The sequence below is a fragment of the Cynocephalus volans genome, chromosome 8 (assembly GCF_027409185.1).
Source record: "Cynocephalus volans isolate mCynVol1 chromosome 8, mCynVol1.pri, whole genome shotgun sequence".
Classification (NCBI taxonomy): Eukaryota; Metazoa; Chordata; class Mammalia; order Dermoptera; family Cynocephalidae; genus Cynocephalus; species Cynocephalus volans.
The window spans coordinates 137537785-137555254 of record NC_084467.1 but is presented as its reverse complement, the minus strand read 5'-3'; the positions used below and the strand labels follow the sequence as shown (position 1 = coordinate 137555254).

The window sequence follows — 17470 nt, the reverse complement described above, 5'->3', positions numbered from 1 at the left end:
TGACATCATTTGTCACACTCAGCCATATGGAAGACCAATGCTAGACTGTAAACCTGTTTCTGCTCAGTTTCCCCATTCGGCAGAAAAATGCCATAGTTTAAACAGTGAACAGTTTGTTTAAATATTAAACAGGTCTTTTAAAAATTTTTCCCCACTCTCAGTAAGAATATGGTCTTATTGTGCCAACATTCCTGGCCAAACTAAACAATTCAATCCAATTCAATTCCATGAACATTTATGGAAGGACAATTCTGCGATATACACTGTGTCTGTTGGTGCATAAACTGGGTAGAATGGTTCAGGGATGGTGTTGGGAAGGTGACCTCTGGGTTGATGGCTGTGTAGGAAGAGGTTTAAGTGGTGCTAAGGTAACAGGACAGGGACAAGTCTGCCAAGTGTTTAGAGGCCTCTGAATGAAAGATACGGAGAAGTGTCACAATATGCTTGTTATTAAACCACTGTTTAGGACTTCCAGACACCCTTAGACAGTGGGATCCACTGGGCTGGTTAGGAAAGAAAGAGACAGCTGACCCTCCCTGAGCATTTTGCTGCCACCAGTACAGTAACAGCTACCATTTGACCTGCTCAAGAATGCTGAGTGAGCTTCTGGGTTATGGGAAGAGGGACAGAGGTCAGTGGCTGGGCAGCAGCTCCATCACAAGCAGTGGAGCTAGGAGGGAGAGATGGGATGCTATCTCTTCCAGTGTCAGTCTTCCGTTCCAGGGAGAGCCATGTCATAGTTGAGTCTACTGCTGACTGTCTCTGCATCCAGTGGAAAATCTGAGGTATGAACAAGGATTGCCAGTTGCATAAAAATAATCCATAGGTACGCTCTGTCCCTTGCTTTAGCTGAGTTTTCACAACGGCTACAGAGTGATTTCACATTTATATGATCTGCCTAAATGTCAGTCATCTTTGTCAGTGTGCCCACTCCTGAGAACCCTGAAAAGCAAGATGGGCACTGCTACTACAAGAAACCGGCCCCCTTTTTTCCTACAGAGAATGAAAAATTGTAGAATCTTCAATAGATAGAAAGATCCCTGGAACCAATAAACAACCTCACAGAGTTGAGAATCTGAACCCAGAGTGATCTACTTTAAAAAACTTGTCAGGCTTCTTGTTGCTTTTAGGATAAAGTTTAGGATCTTGAATGTGGCCTCTCTCATGATCTGGATCCCTACCAGCCTCCTCTTGCAACATTTTCCCCCTTTGATCCCTGAATTCCAGACACACTGCCCTTTTTTAGTTCTTTGAATGGCCAGGCTGCTTCTTTCCACCTCAACACTTTTATACAGGCTGTTCCCAGAGTTCAGAATGCTTCTCTCCCATCTCCCTACCCCCTGTAAACTCTTCCCATGTTATTTTGAATTCTTCTTTCAAAACTCATAAATCTTCTCTGCTATCCCCCCACCCCCAGTAACTGGTCAGATCTCCCTCCTATATGCACTCATATCGTGCTGCATTTTTTTCTTTCTAGCACTTATCAGGACTATAATTAAATCACTGAAAAAATGACTTTTCTTCTTTTCAATAATTATCTGTTTAATGTCAGGTTTTCCACCAGATGTAAGCTCATTGAGGGAGGGGCCCAGTCTGTCATGTTCACTACTGTACCCCCAGGACAATCTCTACTTGGACAATGCATGGCTCTAGAAACACAGATGGTCCTGAGGAACCAGCCTGCTGTACCAACATCCACCCAAACACAAGGGTTAACTTTGATTTCTCCCTCTGTTTCACTCCATGTAGCAAATCAGTCAGCAGATTCTATCCATTATTCTTACTAAATGTCTCAAGTCTGCCCATCTCTCACCATTTCTATCCTGCAAGCCAAAGCCATAGCCATTGATAATTTACACAACTGCAGTAACCTGCTAAATGGTATTCCTGTCTCTAGAACTGCTCCCCTCTAATCCATCAAGTCTACACTGAATTCAAGAATGATCTTTGAAAAGTGGAAATCTTATCATGTCACTCTGATGCATAAAATTCCATTATCCTAAGACAAAATCTAACTTCTTTGTTCTGCTTATAATGCCCCCAAAGTCCTGGCCCCTGCGTAGCAGAGGGACTCATGCTCTTTCGGTGCTCTCCGCATGCTTGTCGATAATAGAAGGATAATGTCATAATGAAATATATATGCGGTAGTAGATCATTTATGACAAATAACTGAATGGGGGCTAAAGCTTATAACTCAGAAGAACTGGAAAATTCCTTAATTGGGGTTTTGTTTCCACTTCCATTATAGGAAAACTTTTTAAAATTTCTTACTGATCTAAGGTCCCTTCTGTTCATTAAAGATAACATGGTAGAGTAGAAACACTCTGGAGTCAGAAACCACCGACTTAAAATCCAGTTCTACTTCCTACTAGCCATATGGCTTTGGGGAACTGAATTAACCTCTCTCATTCCCCAGTTGCTTCACTTTTAAAGTGATATTAATATATACCTCCGGGGTATAATAGGCTGCTGTAGTGAGAATCAAGTGAGATTATGCAAATCGTGTCTCTAGAAGTGTCAACCCCAGGGAAAGTATTTGGTAACTGCTGGCTTCCTCCTCTTTTACACTCAGTGATCACAGCACCGGTGACGGGGGCTGTGTCTTCTAGAAGGACACTAGATCCATAGGGAAGCGATGACTGAGAAGTAGATAGAAGATGAATATTCTTCACAACACGACTACAACTAAGACCACAGTACATGAGAAGACAAGTCCAAACTCCTTTCCTCTGTTGTCCACTCACAGCCACCCGGTCTCTGGAGCTGGCCAGAGCACAAACATGCCTACTTTGCTTTTTCTCTTACTCCTGCTGAATAACCTCTGAGGGAACTCAGCCTCACACAGAGGATCTTTCGGCTCAGAGTTAGCATTACTTCTCAGGCACTTCTGGACACTGAGCTCATGGGCCTGCACCATGGCAGGAGTGAGAGATGCTGAGCCCTGTGCTGCAGACCCTGGGGGTCTACTCACAGGCCTGAGACGGGATCCTGCTGAAGATAAGGCAGGGCTTTGGCATTAGCGATGATCTCCTGAGGCAGAGATGAGGGCTCCATGCGCTGGAACATGGGTGCATTTTTCTGAATAAAACGGGGAAAGGAGAAAAAAGGAATTCCAGTGACTTTGTGAGGAAAATACAATCCACATAGGTAACAAGGCAGCATGACTGATACCTTGTGTGACTATTTCAACCTTTGGTCCGCTGGGTTTCTAATCCCACATCACCACGAAGTTCTTGAACCCTGTACCCCTTACCGCTGCTTCTAGCACTTTCAGGGCACCAGGCCTCAGGGATGCACAGGCCTGTGCCCTCAGGAGCCCTCACATGACTCTTTACAGCCCAGCCCCCAGCATGCCACCATCGACCTTCACCTGTTCCTCCAGCTGCTGCCTCTGCTTCTTCACCTTACTCTGCTTATAGTAGTCCATGATCATCATTGCTGCATAGATCTTGCCCACAGTCAGGTCAGAGGCTGAAAACACAAAGGTAGCATGGTGGTGGACAGGGAGAAGATGGGTGGGAGAGACTGAGGACGTCTCCAAGCTTTGGGACCCACTCTCTGAAGCAGGTTTGCATCCTCAGTCACTCATTCACCCAACATTTTTTGAGGGCTCCTCTGTGCCAGGCTCTGAGGATACAAAGGGAATAGGTCCCCATGTCTGTCCTCAGGGAGCCTGCATACCCCCCAGTGATGGTGATGAGACTGATGACAAAAAATATGTTAGTAAGCATCACCTCCCAGTATTCTAGATCTCCATATCGAAGGACCAACACTCTTTCTCAATTGCATGAGGGTTTGCTGAGCAATATTATGTGGAGAACTATGCACTCAAGAAATTTCACCGGCAACCACAGTGACCTATCTTAACAAAATATACTCAATTAATGACCAAAGAGACCCAAGAAGTGGGGGGTTTTAGTTTCATAAGGATAAAAAAAGCAACCTTCTTCTTGATTACACTGGGTTTCCCCCAAAAGATGTGGCCCTGGCATGCTGGGGCCACAGTGAAAGGAATACCCAGGAGGAGAGTCCACACCTTTGGGCATAGGCACAAGCAGATCCAGCATCTTCTGGGACAGGTGAGGCCAGATGGCCAGGGTCTCCTTCTGTAGCTCTGAGTCTAGCTGCTGTCTGTCTGCACCACCTAAAATAAGATAGATTATTAATAAATAAATCAGCACACACACGCAAATACCAAGGACTGAGGGAGTAGGTAGGGTAGGAGCTGAGTCAGCATGGCCCCTCATATTCTGAAAGGAAATTTTGACACTTAGTGACAGTGGATCTTGCAATACCAGGTCTTTCTGCTGAAGAAGCAGAACTCACTTTGGCTCCCATTTTCAGTGATTCAAGGGTATCCTACCACAGAGGTCTGAGGTCCTGAGACCAAGATCAACTTCCTCATTGATTCCAAAAGCCTCCAGGGTACTCAATATCATAAGAGGAAATGAAAATAGCCATTAGAAAGTCTCCTCTGCCTCATTACAAGTACATCAATCCTTCTAGCAACTCCAACTCCACAGCCTGATTTTAAAGAGGATTTGGTGCAGGCAAGAGCAGGAAGGCTGAAGGCCCTCTCTTAAATCACTGAATTAGAAACCAAGATGAGCAAAGTATTGCTATGGCCTCTATGACAGCATCTGCTGAAGACTTTAGAGAAAAGTACCATATAAGAAAAAAAAAAAAAAAAAAGGACAAAATTGAAATGTGCATGCTCAATAAACAAATATTTCTAGTTTGCCTATTATGTGCAAGACACCAAAGACCATGTACTATTAAAGCTGAAAGGACCCTTGGAGATGAGCAAACCACTTGTTTTGCCAGGTCACTGCATCATAGTGTCCTTAGCTAGATGGATGATAGTTCAGATATTTCCATCCTGTACCACACTGCATGAGTTGGACCAGACTCCCTCCCCCCTCCCCTCTCCACTTCCTAAGCTTACCTTTGGCAATTTTAATGTCCAGAGCTGTCCGGATCAGAGCCATAAGCGTGGAGGTAAAGTGGACTGTCATGTCCTCTGCTACTGGCATATTCATCAGAACCAACCTCTATGCGAAAGAGAAAAAAGAAACAGCAGGCAAAAAAAATATCGAAAGACACCTCGGTGAGAAGGGAAGAAAAGTGCAGAGGTCAAATGCACAGACAAAAAAGAAGGGCAAGGATTCCCCATCCCTGTCCCAGTCCTACTTGCCCTACTTCTCACTTCAGGCTCATTCACTGCTGTTTTTTTCCTAGGGGATGATGCCAAATTCCAAGGGCTGGGGGTTCCCTAATCATTCTGTAGGACACCCCATGGGGAGTCCGAAGAACATTTTTGATGGGGGTGGGAAGTGATTGCTCAAGAAGTGGTTCAGGGAAAGGAGTCAGCTCTGAGAGGTGGCTCCATTCCCTGTTTCAAGGTTGCTCCATATTTCATTTGTCCCATGAATACCCCCCAAAACTTAGATTGGAAGACAGTGAGGGGAAAGATTTTGCTTTGCTTATCTGACTTGAAAGATGCATCCTGGTGCCCCCTTTTTGAGTCTTTAAAAGATGAAATTTGCCAGCACGTGACCAAACATGCATAAGTCCAAGTTATCCAAGGATGAGGTGGAGCAGGATGGACAAGGGGGAGAGTGCAAACAGGAGCTAAGGGGAGGGGGATGGGACAGCGGAGGGGAGAATGAGAAAGGGCAGCCCAGGCAGGAGCAGAGTGGGCAGGCCACGTTCCCCTTGCCCAAAGGAAGGGATCACACTGAAATGGCCAAATCCACTTTCCAGAGAGTATCTTGCTTTCAGAATTCTTCAAGTTTTCCTCCAGTCCCCGCTCCCCTTCTTCCACTAAATTCAAAGAATTCAGGGCCACATCCTGCCACCTTGTACTTTTGGATGTGGCCATCATGAGCAAAAAGGATGCAGCCCCTAAGCTGTGCACAAGGAGCCGCGTGCTGGGTGAACAAGGGTCCCTAGTGGCCATGTTCCAGTGAGATGCTCTCTGGAGCTATGCAACTTGGAGGAGCAGAAGAAGGTCCTCTGGCAGAACCACCAGCCTGGCAGGGAGGGAGGTGTCTTTCCAAGGCAGGGTCTCTAATATTCCATTGGGACATCTTGCCTAAAGTGATGCCACAGACATGGTGTCTTAGAGTATAAAGCCAGTTTCTTGTTTGGATCCAACTTCCACCTCTCTCCCGCTTCTTTAAACTTCTAGGGTGGTGGCAATGTTACTATGATGTGTTTCTAGGTGAATGAAAGAGCTCCAGAGTTCTGGATCAGTCTAAATGCCAAAAGGGAATTAACAGGAGCTATTACTAGTGAGTGGAGAAAAAATTCAGGCCCCAAAGCTATGAGTGGCATAATGGCAGGTGACTCCCACCACACAACGCCGCTCTAAGCCAGCCATGCGGAATCCTCAGGACGCCAGGGCCAGGCCCCGGCCCCATAACTCAGGCCAATAAGGCAAAATCTAATGCTGAATGCACCTTGTGCTGTCGTGGCCCCTTCCCTTGAGTATTTCCAAGATAATGGGGTAGCTGGGCAAATGGAAGAATAAAGCTGCGTTCCTCAGCCTATCATGGGGTGGAAGACATGTTCCTCTTTTTTTCTTGTATCTAGAAGGAGCCTAGCCTTTTCCCCTTCCTATGTCATGGAAGAGATTTCTCAAAGAGTTTTCTTCCCTCCTAAAATGTCTCCTGGAACCATGTTTAGAGGAATTTCGGCATTATTTCTTTAATTTCTCTCTGATTGAAGTGTTTCCTGTTTTATCGGCTCTCACAGCTGTTTTGCTGTCCTTCTGGCCCCTCTATGCTACCCCCAGGCCACCACCCTGCCTCCTCTAAAAGGAAACACACCGCTGAATGCTGCCTTTCTAGTAACCCTTGCACAAGAAGCCACACACTCGTGGAAACATGGAATGACACACAAAAACCCCACGCTGAGTAGTACTGCAAACCAGTCCTTGTATCGTTTCGTGACTTCGTCCTTCTGTGAACCGTCAATGTCTCCCTGACTCTGTAGTCTCATTTCTTTTTTCCTTAGTTCCTTCATCCGCCTCCCCGGCCCAGCTGCCTCCCCATGGCCTGGCCTCCCCACAACTAGATCCCATTTTCTGTTGGCCTCTAGCCCAGAACAAAGGAAGGGGTGGTCTACCTTATATGCCACTTTGGAGGGACATCTCTTGCCGAGGCCTAGCGGTGGTGACATGAGAGTCAGCATTTCATACATCTCAGTGTAATGGATGCGGCCACTGCTCATGGAGGGTGGGGGCGGGGGTGGGGAGGTGGTTGGGTGTCGGGGGGTGGCAGGGAGGAGAGAAGGAAGTGGGAGAGGATGCAGACAGGTAGGAGAGGAGAACAGGCATCCCCAGGGAGCAACAACAAAACCAAATCATACAGAAAACAGGAGAAGAAAACAAAACAAAACGGACAAACAGGAAAAGAATAGGAAATCTGTTAATCAAGGCAAATCGTACACGTGACTCCATCCTGGTGCAAGTTTATATCACGCCCCACACAGCCCCAGGAACACTGGTGGCACCTTTGGTCTCCATGTGCACTGTCATGGGGACACTTTTCTCCTCCTCATCAGCATTACACTGACTTTCCTGGTCTTTTCACCCATCCCCAAGATAACAGGAGCTTATTTTCAATTCCCAGGGCTGTGCATGAGCGGTATAAACCGGATAGACGGTGCTCTAGCCATGGGTTGGATTTTCCGGCCCCAGCTGGACTGGGACGCTGGCCTGGAAGTCAGGCCTTTCTCTTCCTCCAAACCCACAGGAGGAACATCGTGTATCCCCCCTCTGTGGTGTGTGGGCAGCAGGAGGCGGTGTCTTGGGCTGTGGTTGCTGGTCTGAGTCGGCCCCGTTGCTTCCACCTGGCTCTGTGGACAAGAGTGCTCTTTATTCCCCAGCATGCACCAGGTCGATAGCATGCTGGGGACAGAAGAAACAAAACCAGGAGGAGGAAGAGCACCTTGCATGCCATGCTACCCTCCCCAGCTCTCCCACATGCGGCTGCAGGTTTCACCAGGGTGGAGTTTAAAGAGTCTCAGCAGAGGCAGCTGTTCAGCCTCCTGAGTATGGAATCACTGCGTCACCATCCCAAGCCAGTTCTGTCCCATCGCTCAGGCTGACATCCTTCCTGGGCCCTATGTCTTCTTCCAGCTGCCTGGGCAGTGCTATGCCCCAGGGAACTCACCCTCCCTCCTATAGCACCAGAAGAGGGTTCCTTATCTTGCAGGCTTTGCCTTGGACAGGGGCTTAGTAGAGCCATTGGGATATAGAGTCCCCAGGGTATGGCAGAGCTGGAAAGGAAGGTCCTTGAACAGTGTCCTTGGTCTAACAAATGAGAAACGACTTGGCAACTATGACAATCCCCTCACAACAGTATATGGCAGGACCCTAAGGCTTGCTCAGTAGCCCTTCCTCTACTAGACCTTCCCAGACCTTCTGAGCTATTAATTTTTTCCACACACCACCAAATCTATGTCTCTTATTCCTTCCCTCACCTCATGCCCTAATTCCTTATTGCTTCTCAACTCCTTCTTTCTGTCCTATTGCTTTTATAGTCACTTCTGGCCAAACTCTCCAGGAGCTCAGAGTGTAGGCAGAGGCAGGAATGACTAGAATCACACTTTAATACATTATATGTGGGAAGATGACACTATTTTGCTAAAATGAGGCTTCTCCATCTCCAGCGAAGGGAAATCAGAACGCTTTGCTGGATCAAAAAGGTTTCTGCATTCTGTAGAGAAGGAGCGGTCCCTCTGGCTGAGTGCACGGACTAAGGTAGACTGAAGTGCGCGCGTGTGTAAGCAGCACAAGTGTGTGCACGTGAAGGAACATGAATTAGATCAAATTGGCCTTCACAAGTCCTTAACTCTTGTCTGCCTTCCCCCAAAATGTGCCCTTCTTCCTCAGGCAACAGCTGCTGGTTCTGGGAGGGTGTGGATCTCTTTAAACTCAAAGGAAAGCAGCATGAAGGTTCCCTCATGTGGCGCGTGGTGGTGGAGCAGAGGACGGAGAGGAGGGTTAGATGTTGCATCCCACCGCAGGTCATGGCTGGGGACCTGGAGGCAGACCTTGCAGGCCACCCTGTAGGGGCAGTTCTCTCCCAGGCCCAGAGGAGGTGAGATCACCCGCACTAATTTGTACATATCCTTATACGGGATCCTGCCGCTGTAAAGGAAGCACAGGTGGGTTAATAGGACACTCAGAGAAGGGTTGGGAGAGAAACGACAGCTTAGCCATGAAGGGGTGGCTGGGAGAGGTAAGAGCAGCTTCTTTCCTTGGGCCTGGCAAAGCCAGACCAGGCGAGATGAAGACAGAGAGCCATCACCTTGCCAAACTGCACTGCCCCAATTTTCTAAGGAAATCAGAACTCATCCAATGCCAAGCGGAACTACCTATTGACAAAGAGCACCCCAAGTTACCTATCTGGCCCCTACCTGGCCAGATGCAGCCACAGCCCTGGCTATAGCTAGTCTTCTAAGAACAAAGCCTGACAATCCACAAATGCCTCTGACCACTGTCCAGAGCAGATGCCAGGCTGCTGTGAAGTGGACTGCAGAACTGTTTGCTTTTCTTAGACACTGATTATGGTCAGTTGCTCAGACCAGCTTGTCAGAGGCGGTGAGAAGTTGGCGTCTTTCCGCAGGCTGCGAGAGACAAACTTCCCATTAGGCTAATTAGCAAGGAGCACAGTTGGCAGGAGGGAATTTGCGAAGGGCAGTACTTCTCTTTGTGACAGATTTTTCCCAAGTTCAGCTTGGGCAAGCTCTTTTCTACTGGGCGGGAGTCGCTGGGATCTGTGTTCAGAGAGCAGCCTGGGAGGGAGCCATGGGTACTCTACCCCCAGCTCTGTTCCTGCCGGCCAGCTCACACGCAGCTGGGTCAGATCCAGCCAGAATTCCAGGAACATTGTGACCTATCTTACCAAGCCCTTTTCCCATGAGCCTGCTAGAAACTTGTGGCTTCCTGTGGAAGGGATGGAATTAATAATTGATTCATTTTCAGTAGCTAAAGCATCTTCCCTGTCAGGGGCCAAAAAAACGAGGCAGTGGCCAGGAATCTGCAGTTCTGGGTATACCCTGCCTGGTACAGGCCAGGGTTTCCACTGGAAATTATAAACACAGCATCTCCTTGCAGGCAGCCATATAGAGACCAGCGCTTGATCCTAGCTTCACTCTTTCTAGCCTTTTCTTGATCTGGCTGTTGATTCCCCCTATTCTTCCAGATAGCAGCTCATCAGTACCTCCAAGTCTCTCAGCTCTTGAGAGGAGGTGATATTAACCATCTCCTGTTTTATTTTGCTCCTTAGTGAGGTTGGGAAGTAGGTGGCTTGGTAGTGGCTGATGCTCTCTGCAGCCTGTATCAGTCCTCCTTTTGAAAACACTTGGCTCACTTTACTTTTGTCGTCTCCCCACTCCACCCCCCAATCTCCTGGAGAAAGCCAAGGAAATGCTAATGAATTGTACTGTGAATTTCAAAGCAGACAGAAGAGGTTCTCCTTTGTCTTTGTATTCTTTCCCAGTTCATGTGTCTGAGTCTCATGATTGTTCCTCATGGAATCCTTTCTTCCCAGCAGCTGGAATGAGTGGGAGGAGCATGTTTAATGCCCATGACATCTGGATCCCAAGATACATGAAACCTTAGGAACCAAGGATACCTGAGTGAGGCCAGATGAGCAATGAACTCCTTGGCCTGGGGCTGGTTTCTCCTCTCTCAGGAGAGCAAAGAGGTCCTTTCTTAGGCTCCCAAACCCATGGCCAACCATGCTTTACAGATGCCTATTTTCCATACATCCGAGTTGCATCGCCATATGGTTATTGTCAATTACAATAATATTTACATTCGTGATTTAATATCACTCACAACCACTCTACAAGGTAGGTAGGTACCATCAGCACTTTACAGATGAGGAAGCTCAGACTGTTTATGTGACTTGTCCAAGGCCATGGAGCTGGTACATGCAGGCCTGGCTATGCTATCCTCTAACACCTGGCCCGTTGCTTTCTAAGAGCTATCTACCAGAAAGTAATCCAGAAAGTAAAAGCCGGTGCTCAGCTGTTGTAACAGGAATGGATTTAGATAACTGTGCTGAGTCATTAACAACTACTGAGGGGAAGAGAAATTCTGATTCACCCTTCCAGCCCCTAAAACAGTGACCCAAATTCAAGAGCCTCACAGGAGAATAATTTTGGGAAGAGTCTCAGATTATGAAGGAAGTTTCAGGTGGAAGCAACGTGGTCCATTCCTGTGACGGATGACATTTCTTGTCGTATTTTCAGAGGGGGACCAGAATGGACAGATTGGTGAGTTAAGACCCAAAAGCTGAGATGACAGGGACAGAAAAGTTCCTGTGGAGGGAGGATTCACTTTGTTCAAGCACAAGGGCCAAGATGCTGCCTTTGTACTCTAGCGCAGGGGTCAGCAAACTTTTTTGACAGTAAAATTTTTGACAGTAAAATATCTTGACAGTAAATATTGTTTGATTTGAGGTCCATACTGTCTCGACTACTCAACTCTTCCTTGCAGTGTGAAAGAGCCACAAATAATACAAAAATAAATGGTGTGGCTGTGTTCCAATACAACTTTATTTGTAAAAACGAGGGCTGGATTTAGCCCACAGGCTGTATTTTGCCAATCCCTGCTCTAAAGCCCAGAAGGTACAACATCACTTCAGGACTAGTAGATAGTGAAAGTGACAGCAAAGACGCTATTCCTGCCATTTAACTCAGTTCCATTTAATAAGAATCCACAAGTGTTTAAAGGAACAGTTGGAAGAACAACTTGCTTGGTTTTTTTAAAATATAATTTTGGAGTTAAATCCAACTGTATTTACTGAGAGAGCTGAGAGGGATAAAACACGAATGTCATTGATCATGGTGGCCAGATGTCCAACTGGCCCAGAAAATCCTTATCAAACCCCCTGGTGACTCAAAGGAGTCCACTAACCATTGGCAGAGGAAGAAAAAAAAAGAGATTATTGGAAGCTCCTCTTGGATTGAACCCAAACAATCTGAGATGAGGACTGTGTGAAGAGATTGGTGAAAACAGGGAAAGCCTGTCACAGAAGGAAAGAGGGGGTAGAGGAAGATAAAGACGATAGGTCTTTGGTGACCAGCTTGACACCAGAGCCTCTTCCATGGGCCACAACCAAGAGAAACCTCATCTCCTTCTGTAACATGCAAGCATTTGGGTGGCTCAAATTCCATCCTCTTCCCTGAAAGCTCCCAAGCCCCTGGGGTGGCTGAGAGGACTACGCACCATGCTGCTCTGTCATACTCTGCCCAGACGCGGACAAACTCATCCAAGTGGTGAGGACCCAGGATGGAAGAGTCTCGGGTCAGGTACTCAAAGTTGTCCATGATGACAGCCACGAACAGGTTGAGCATCTGAAGGGCAAGGGAGAGAAGAGAAGTCAGGGGTAGCCTAAAGCAGAGCTGTGGAAGCAGAAAAACAAGCTGCAAGGCAAACAAAAGAATTAAAAAGTTTGTGAGGCTGAAGTTCCCAGTTAGAGCACTGTTGATCTTGCTGAATGCAACACACTGTCATTATCTGTACCACTCATTTCACTGCACGAGCATAATTATTTCACTTTTCTATGCCGCTTCATATCTGCAAAGGACTCCACAGTCACTTGTTATTATCTGTTCAATTATTTTAATTGTTATTGTGGCAGCAGAGCGAGCAGCAGCAGCCCCAACATTCTTAAGGCTAGAGGAAGCCAAGGCCAAATACCAAGTTCCCTCTCCAGCTTCCTATTCTGCAGGCAACAGGAACCACTAAAGGAGTTTAAACAGGAGAGAGACCAAGGGATATTTGCATTCAGAAAGAACCCTTGGTAGCAGGTTGGGAGGTGGGTGGGAGACCAGGGGGAGGGTGTTATGGTGCTCTTGAACCAAGACAGGAGAAGGACAGTGGCACAGACAGGAGTGGACGGTTAGCAAAGGTGGAACTGACTGGATTGGATGACCACAGTCAACAGCACTGTTGTGTTGTTTCTTGGCTGTCCAGCACCCTTTTACTGTATTTTGGGCACAGCTTCTTGCCTATTTCCAGTTAGTATGGTTCTGTGGGGCACCATGCTATGATGCAGTCCTTGATCAGTCATTGAATCCCAGTGCCCTGAGCCATGGTGACTGGTGATCCAATCAAGGCCAATAAAATGGCATTGAACCTTCTGGCACAAGACTTGTTCTGCCCTGTTGCTCTTGAGTATGTGAGGATGTCGTGTCTACAGCTGCTGCTACAGCTGTCTGGAAGCCCCATATGTGAGCTCACATAGTGGAGGGTGGAGGAAGAGATCTATAAATAGGGAGGGAAACCTGGTCCTGGTGATGTCATCTGAGCTCCATATCAAGGCTTGCTTATGCCTGCCCTGCCTCAGGACTCCCAGTTGACATGAGCCTATAACATCCAGTTTTGCCTAAGCTGGACTTAGCTGGGCTGCACTTGCAAGTAAAAGAGACCTGCCTGATAGACACCAACTGGCTGTGGGGTTAGAGAAAAAGAGTCTCCATTGTGGATTCCCAGGTCAAGTGGCTGGCTGCATGGAGGTGCCAGATGAGCAGACAGGTCTGCAGGATAGAGACATAGTCTGGAAGAAGGACATGGTCGGAGTCTTCTCTGCAATACAGAAAAACCTCTGGGTACATCCAAACAGCCAGTCTCCTCTCGCTCTTCCTCCCTCCATCCTGCCGCCAGCATACAAGGGACGGCTGGAGGTCTCACTGTCTTCTCTCACCGTGAGGATGAGGGGCACTCCCCAGAGGTGATGGGGCGGAAGCAGAAATGTGTCTGGGGCCCTAGTGACTCTGTGGAACCATCAGAGCAAGCCTGACTGCCTTCCTCCAGGCTTCACTGACATGGGAAGGACATCAGCATGCCATCTGGTCAAGCCACTGTTATTTGGGGATTCCTGTCTCATGCAGCTGAACCTGATCCTAATGTGGGCCTTTCTGTTGCTGAGACTGGAGCCACAGTAAATCTATACAATCACTGCCTGGGTTATAAAGGGTTTTCAATGTATCCACACCTTTTATGCTCCTTTCAGGGTGCCTATTATTAATGTTAACAAACTATTAGCATTGCTGTTGCTTTACATCTGCACAGTCTTTAATAGTGTGGTGTGTGCATCACACCTATTACTTGTTTTCATGCTCACTCAAACCCTTTGTGAGGCAGGTTTAATTTCCCATCAGCTCTTCAAGGACAGAAGTACTGCTGAGTCACATTTGTACCCTTAGTTCCCAGCACATGGCCCAGCACACTGTGGTGTCAGTAAATCTTTGTCAAGTGGTTGGTTTGAGTTGAAAAGCTGTGTGACTTACCCAAGGACACAAAGTCAGTCTCATGTAGAGCTGAGATCTGAAAGCAGTTCATCTCATACTGAAGATAGCCTCATTAAAAGTAACATTAATGTGAATTATGCAGCACCGTCCATCTCAAAATTCTAAAAGTACCTTTATAGTCTCTAATTAATTTTCCAGTTATATCTTTGGTTTCCTTAAAATATTTATTATAACACTTAAACCACAAAAGATGAAACTGAGATGTCTACGTGTCCTTCTATCTGCTCCATTGCACCCCTATTGATAAGCGCTGATATCCTGTAAGCTGGTTTCACTCTTCCACTGTAGGGGGTGAGGGACTGGGCCTTGCTGACATTTCTACCCCAGTGCCTAGCTCAGTGCCAGCCTTTTAATAGCCACTCAATAAAAATATGTGCAAGAATGAATGAATACATTTATAACTCCGATTAATACCATCCTACATTTCAGTTATTTTCATTATATATTATACTTCCACATTTATAAATAGGACACTGTTTTGTGTTCTCTTTCCATTGAAAAACCTTTCACACATGAGAAGAAAGTGTATTAAAACACATGTATCAGCTCACCATGCATATAATACTTTTATTACCAAGTCCCTTTTTCTCGCATTTTATAGAAGCTACAAAAGAGAAAGTGTCTTGGCCAAGGCTAGTACAGCAGTAAAGCCAATACCACAATGCGGGCTGCCCAAGTCTCCAGTGAGTCCACGCCTTGCAGCAGCATTAACCTGCAGGCCACACTCAATGGTCTATCTGCCAGCCCCTGCCCACACTGGAGAGCTGGACACGGGGGAAGTTTCAGTCCCCCGGGATCACTTTAAAGAGGGAGAAATGCCTGGACACGGGACAATTAATTCACTTTTTGATGCACAGTCATGACACTGACCACTTTCCTGAGGCATTGTTGCTTCAGTTCTAGATTTTTGTACAGCTAGTGGTATTAGCAGTGAAGCTGAGCTGAGGGATGTCAGAGTGGCCAGAAACACCAGACTGACCCTTTTATTGATCCGGTGGCATCTCATCCATTTATTCTTTTTCACTGCTTGTCTGATGTGCAGGGTAGAGATTTCTGGATGCTGGTGTGCTGATTCATGCTTTTTTAATTCTCCAAAAAGAAAGAATTAAAAGCCACCTGGGGCTTCTCACCACTTTATTAGTGGGTGTACTCCACATATATTACTCAGTGTTTACTAACACCTAAAGCAACCATATCCTTTCATGCATATCAAGCTGATCAACTGTCATCAAATGTAATGACATCACTAGTCAAGAGAGAACCCCATCTATTATATGTACTGTACACAATCATCATTCTATATTTCATCATTAATGCTATCACCTTATATTTTCAAGGTAGCTTTTCTCAAACAGTTCAAAAATCTCCAAAAGAGAAAAGATATTCTTAGCCCCACTTATAAAATACCTGAGGTACGGGAAAAAAGAAAAAGGATTAACTGTGGGTCTCTGCAAACTCAAAGTGAAACTCAAAGCTCTATTCACTGAGCCCATCAGCCCATTTCACAACATTTTTTCCCCCTAGAAGCAGCAAAGACTTTTCTCAACCACTGAAAGTCACCCACCCAGGAGTCTGGGACGTGACCTGGACTCCAAGAGTTCCCTAGAGGACTTAACTTTCCTTAATATGGGCTGGAGTGGGCGTGGGCAGGGGGAGAGGAGGGGACAGAGTGATTGGGGGAGCGAGAGGGGGAGAAATATGAGCATACACTGGAGGAAACATCTTTTGCCTATTGTTTAGAGGGATCGGGGTTAAGGAGGGATGGGCCACCTCTCAAGACAAGAGCACGATGCTGCTCACCAAGAAGGAGCAGAAGAAGATGAAGGAGACAAAGTAAACGTAGGCCAGGTCGGTGCCGCAGCGCTCGTTCTCGCTCTGCCCTGATGGCGCGGTGGTGTCAGGCTCACAGCCCTTCTCCCCCAGGCACGACAGCATAATCTCCTGCCAGGCTTCACCCGTGGCACTCCTGAGCCCAAAAGACATGTTGGTTAGCAGGAGCAGGCCTGCACATCCTACCCCATCCTTGGCCCTCTTTGCCTAGACCCAGCAGGCTCCCCTTTGTACCCATCTGGCCCCCTGAAGTGCTGTCCATCTGGAGAGGAAGAGAGCCAGCGAGGTCTCTCCCAGGTTCTGTCACCCCACCCACTGCTTCTCCGTCTTTTGAGGGGTTCCTGCTGATGGCGGTGGAGATAGTGGGGGGACTCTCTAAGATAAACCTGGCCATCCAAGGTTTTAGCCCTTAAATGGGATTTGGTCTACAAAAATTATCTTCTCCTTCCCCTCCCAGACCCCTGGAAGACACTTGAGGTTGAAATTTGCAAATTAACTACCAAGTCAGAAATATTGGTGACACTTTCTAATGTCACAGGGGCAGTTTGGCAAAGGCATTACCCAACCCCCACCCCCACCCCAGTGTACATCCTGATAGGATCAGAGGAAGCAGAGTAAAGAGACAAAGGGAAATGGGAGGAAGAGGCAGATCGTTTCTCTCTCTCTCCACCAGGAGAGCTCCAGCTACAACAGTTACGCATCCAGGTACCTGAAGAGTAGCATGAGGGACCCAAAGAAACTCCGGAAGTTGTTGTGCCGGTTGATGTGACTCTCCTCATCTAATTTTATGTTTCCAAATACCTTGGGGAGAAAAAACAACAGAAAACAATGAGTACTACTGAGCTGTGTGATGTGTCTGCATATGAACATCAGATGCACCCTCAAGGTTGGCAAAGCCACATGCATGACCTTTCCTGATGTCCTATCCCTGAAGCAGACAACTAAACCCTGAGAGCTGGTAGACACCATGCTCTTGGCCTCATATGCAGGAATTATTATTTTCCAATGGTCTATGGAGCAAAGGGGACCAGTGTTAGCAAGGTCCAAGCATAACACAGAGTGCAAGATCTTCTGAAGTCCTTCTGGCTGTACATAGTTCCTCCCCCACCTGATTTGGTCTTTTTATTTCCATGGTACCTATCACCATGGTACTCAAGCAGTCTGTCAAAGACATCATCTCACAGCAGGAATGCAGGGAAGGAGTCATCTCTCTCTTCCTGTTTCAGGTAGTCATGATGGGGACATCTGTATTTGCAGATGTCATTTATCACTTGGGCATATGCTGCCCTGGACTTTTCAAGCAGTT

At 47.0% G+C, this 17470-nt stretch overlaps 1 protein-coding gene across 3 annotated transcripts in view; it reads right to left on the bottom strand.

The window, feature by feature from the left end:
• The window catches only part of CACNA1E (calcium voltage-gated channel subunit alpha1 E), a 310184-nt gene that overhangs the window by 8135 nt on the left and 284579 nt on the right, over positions 1 to 17470 (bottom strand). For all 3 annotated transcript variants that reach the window (XM_063103647.1, XM_063103648.1, XM_063103649.1), the window contains 8 exons: positions 16874 to 16965; positions 16135 to 16300; positions 12248 to 12375; positions 7129 to 7225; positions 4946 to 5051; positions 4037 to 4144; positions 3371 to 3471; positions 2972 to 3078 (listed from right to left, as the gene is read on the bottom strand). In XM_063103647.1, coding sequence (XP_062959717.1) covers positions 2972 to 3078; positions 3371 to 3471; positions 4037 to 4144; positions 4946 to 5051; positions 7129 to 7225; positions 12248 to 12375; positions 16135 to 16300; positions 16874 to 16965 — 905 coding nt within the window. The remainder of the gene's footprint in view (positions 1 to 2971; positions 3079 to 3370; positions 3472 to 4036; positions 4145 to 4945; positions 5052 to 7128; positions 7226 to 12247; positions 12376 to 16134; positions 16301 to 16873; positions 16966 to 17470) is intronic.